The 3376-nt window shown below is 41.4% G+C and overlaps 1 protein-coding gene across 2 annotated transcripts in view; it reads left to right on the forward strand.

Moving 5' to 3' along the window:
- The window catches only part of LOC107729057 (AP-3 complex subunit sigma-1-like), a 5456-nt gene extending 2254 nt beyond the window's left edge, over positions 1 to 3202 (forward strand). The window contains exons 3-7 of one of the 2 annotated variants that reach the window (XM_016539406.1): positions 30 to 141; positions 444 to 515; positions 589 to 696; positions 2005 to 2046; positions 2891 to 2957. In XM_016539406.1, the coding sequence (XP_016394892.1) occupies positions 30 to 141; positions 444 to 515; positions 589 to 696; positions 2005 to 2040 (328 nt within the window). In that variant the 3' untranslated portion in view covers positions 2041 to 2046; positions 2891 to 2957. Of the gene's footprint in view, positions 1 to 29; positions 142 to 443; positions 516 to 588; positions 697 to 2004; positions 2047 to 2890 lie in introns of both variants that reach the window. The other variant, XM_016539405.1, reaches the window with a different exon arrangement.
- Positions 3203 to 3376: the final 174 nt, after the last annotated feature.

Consider the following 3376-nt stretch of genomic DNA (forward strand, 5'->3'; position numbering starts at 1 on the left):
TGTGTTTGTGTGTGTGTGTGTGCTCTCAGGTTAATCGGCGGCTCGGACAACAAGCTGATCTACAGACACTACGCCACGCTGTACTTCGTGTTCTGTGTGGATTCGTCCGAGAGCGAGCTGGGCATTCTGGATCTGATCCAGGTCACATTCAATACAAACCACACATCAATGCAAAGCTTATTTATTCAGCTTTCAGACGATGCATAAATCTCAATTTCCAAAAATTGCCCCTTATGACTGGTTTTGTGCTCCAGGGTCACATATTCTAGTGTTTGTGAGCAGAGATATTCAAGCATTAAGCTATTGTTTTTGGTAAAATGATTTAATGCAGATCTGTAGGAAGTTGTATTTTCAAACTCTAAAGCGATTCTAATACATTTAGAGACGTATTGTTTTCTGCTCTTGAAGGATCTGTAACTGTCTCTGCTCTCTCTGTGTCGCAGGTGTTGGTGGAGACGCTGGATAAATGCTTCGAGAATGTGTGTGAGCTGGACCTGATCTTCCACGTGGATAAGGTGATGCGCGCTTCACAATCGAGTGCTAGCGCTAGCCGCGGGGCGCTGACACGTCTGTTCTGTGTGTCCGCAGGTGCACAACATCCTAGCGGAGATGGTGATGGGTGGCATGGTGCTGGAGACCAACATGAGCGAGATCATCACGCAGGTGGAGGCGCAGGGCAAGATGGAGAAGTCTGAGGTGAGAGCGGCTCCGCTGCTGCATGCGCATGTCCCAGAATGCCCTTCTGTGATGCCTTAGAGATCTTCGACAGATTGTTTCAGAGCAGCAGGAAAACCACACAATCAATGATGCAGACCTCATCAAATATGAGACCAGGTCAAGACAATAGAGTCATAATTCAGATCAATAACAGAGCCGGTGTTGCTAAAGCCGTCGAGTAGAAGCACATTCAATTCAGATATAAAGCAGAAGATAAAACACTGCAAAAAATGATTCTCTTGCTTAGTGTTTGTCTTGTGTTCTAGTATAAATATCTTACATTCTTGAATCAAGATACATTTACTGTACGAGTGAAATGATTTAAGATATTAAGTCTTGTTTTCTAAAAAATAAAAGTATCAACATTTTGAAGAAATGTAATCTTAATATAATCTTAATTCAAAGGCTAAACAAGATTATTTTACTTGCACCATTAGCAGATATTTTTGCTTGTTTTAAGCAAAAACTCACAAAATGTTAAAATTTTTTACAGAAAACAAGACTAAAAAAATATGAATATTTTTGTCATGTTTCGCCTCAAACTCAAAGATAACGTGTGTGTGTGTATATATATATACATGTACACACACATGGGACATAATTTAATTTTTCTCTACTTGCCTCAAAAAAGCCAAAAATAAATCATTAAAAAAAACCAAACAGAGTTTTTGCATTGACATTAAATTCTCTGTAATGCAATAATTAAAACAATCCTGACAGTGATTTTCTTTTTATTAAAATCTGCATCATATAAAATAATTATTTAAATGAATAAAAGTTATAATCAAACAATTAATTATAATTGTAATGAATTAAATTCAGTGCGACGAACACTGCTTAGACGCTGTGAAGGTTGAGGTCTCTGCAGTATGAGAGCGTTTAAGCAGAGTCTCAATGCAAAAAGCCCTAACGCTGAAGTGAAATTAAGTTTTGATATATTTACGGTAGGAAATTTACAAAATATCTTCATGGAACATGATCTTTACTTAATATCCTAATGATTTTTGGCTTAAAAGAGAAATGTATGATTTTGACCCATACAATGTATTGTTGGCTATTGCTACAAATATACCCCAGCGACTTAACACTGCTTTTGTGCTGCAGAGTAACATATAGTGCATATATGTATCAAAGGCTCCTCTGTAGAGCTGTTGTTTCTGGCTGACGCAGCGCTCGGATCTCTCTGTGGGTCGTGACAGTCGTTCTGTATGAAGTGTGTTGATCTTGAGCTGCTGTAACTGTCTCTCTTCACTGTCTCCAGCTCTGTGCGTTTCTCTCTCTCTGCAGACCTTTGTCTTTCAGTGTCCCAGACAGGACAGGTAGACACAGGTACTGCTGAGCCCCACACACACCTCCTGAGGGCCGACAGACGCTCACACGCACCAGAGCTCCAGATCCAGCAGACCCACAACACAGCAGCATATTCATAAAGACATCAGATGATGTTTCATACACTACCAGTCAAAGGTTTTTGAACAGTGAGATTTTTTGTTTTTTAAAGAAAAAAACTCTTCTTCTCACCAATCCTGAATTCAGCAAAGCAGCATATTATACTGATTTCTCAAGATCATGTGACACTGAAGACTGCAGTAATGATGCTGAAAATACAGCTGCGCATCACAGAAATACATTACAGTTTAACAGATATTCACATAGAAAACAGCTGTTTTAAATTCTAATAATATTTCAAACTTGTACTGTTTTTGCTGTATTTTGGATCAAATAAATTCAGGCTTGGTGAGCTGAAGAGACTTTCTTTCAAAGAAAAATCTTTTGACTGGTAGTGTATATAAAGCATGTTAAACCTACGTGTTATTGATGGATTATGAAACACGGCCTGTAGATCCCAGGAGCTCAGTCTGAGTTTGTGAGGGTTTGTGCGTCTCATTTAATCTGTCGTCAGCTTCTGTAGTTTTCCTCACTCTGTTTCCATCCCGTCTGGTTATGCATGAGCAGAGCTTTGAGATCAGAGCGTTTGTTTGCATCCTGTGATGTATGGCGTGCCTGCTGGTCTGTGCTGGTCTAAGCTGGTCTGCGATAGTCTCTGCTGGTCTAGGCTAGTCTCTGCTGGTCTGTGCTGGTCTAGGCTAGTCTCTGCTGGTCTGTGCTGGTCTAGGCTAGTCTCTGCTGGTCTGTGCTGGTTCTCTGTGTAACTGTGTGTTTGTATGTTCAGGCTGGGATCACAGGGGCTCCGGCGCGTGCTGTGTCGGCCGTGAAGAACATGAACCTGCCAGAGATGCCCAAGAACATCAACATTGGGGACATCAGCATCAAAGTGCCAAACCTGCCGTCTTTTAAATAGTGAACACTGCACACGAGTGTGAAACTGTGTTTACCAGAGTCCAGCAGATCTTGAGTTGCATCACAGACGATGAAAGCACTGTGTGATGCTGTCAATTAAGTATTTATTTGATTCTTCTGTCCTCTGTGTGTGAGTGTGTGTGTGTGTGTGTGTGTGTGTGTGTGTGTGTGTGTGTGTGTGAGTGAGTGTCTGAGTGTGTGAGTGTGTGTGTGTCTCTGTGTGTCTGTGTGTGTGTGCGTGTCTGTCTGTCTGTCTCTGTGTGTGTGTGTGTGTGTGTGTGAGTGTGTGTCTGAGTGTCTGAGTGTGTGAGTGTGTGTGTGTGTGTGTGTGTGTGTGTGAGTGTCTGGGTGTGTGTGT

This window comes from Sinocyclocheilus rhinocerous, unplaced genomic scaffold, assembly GCF_001515625.1.
Source record: "Sinocyclocheilus rhinocerous isolate Xijiao unplaced genomic scaffold, SAMN03320098_v1.1 scaffold458, whole genome shotgun sequence".
Classification (NCBI taxonomy): Eukaryota; Metazoa; Chordata; class Actinopteri; order Cypriniformes; family Cyprinidae; genus Sinocyclocheilus; species Sinocyclocheilus rhinocerous.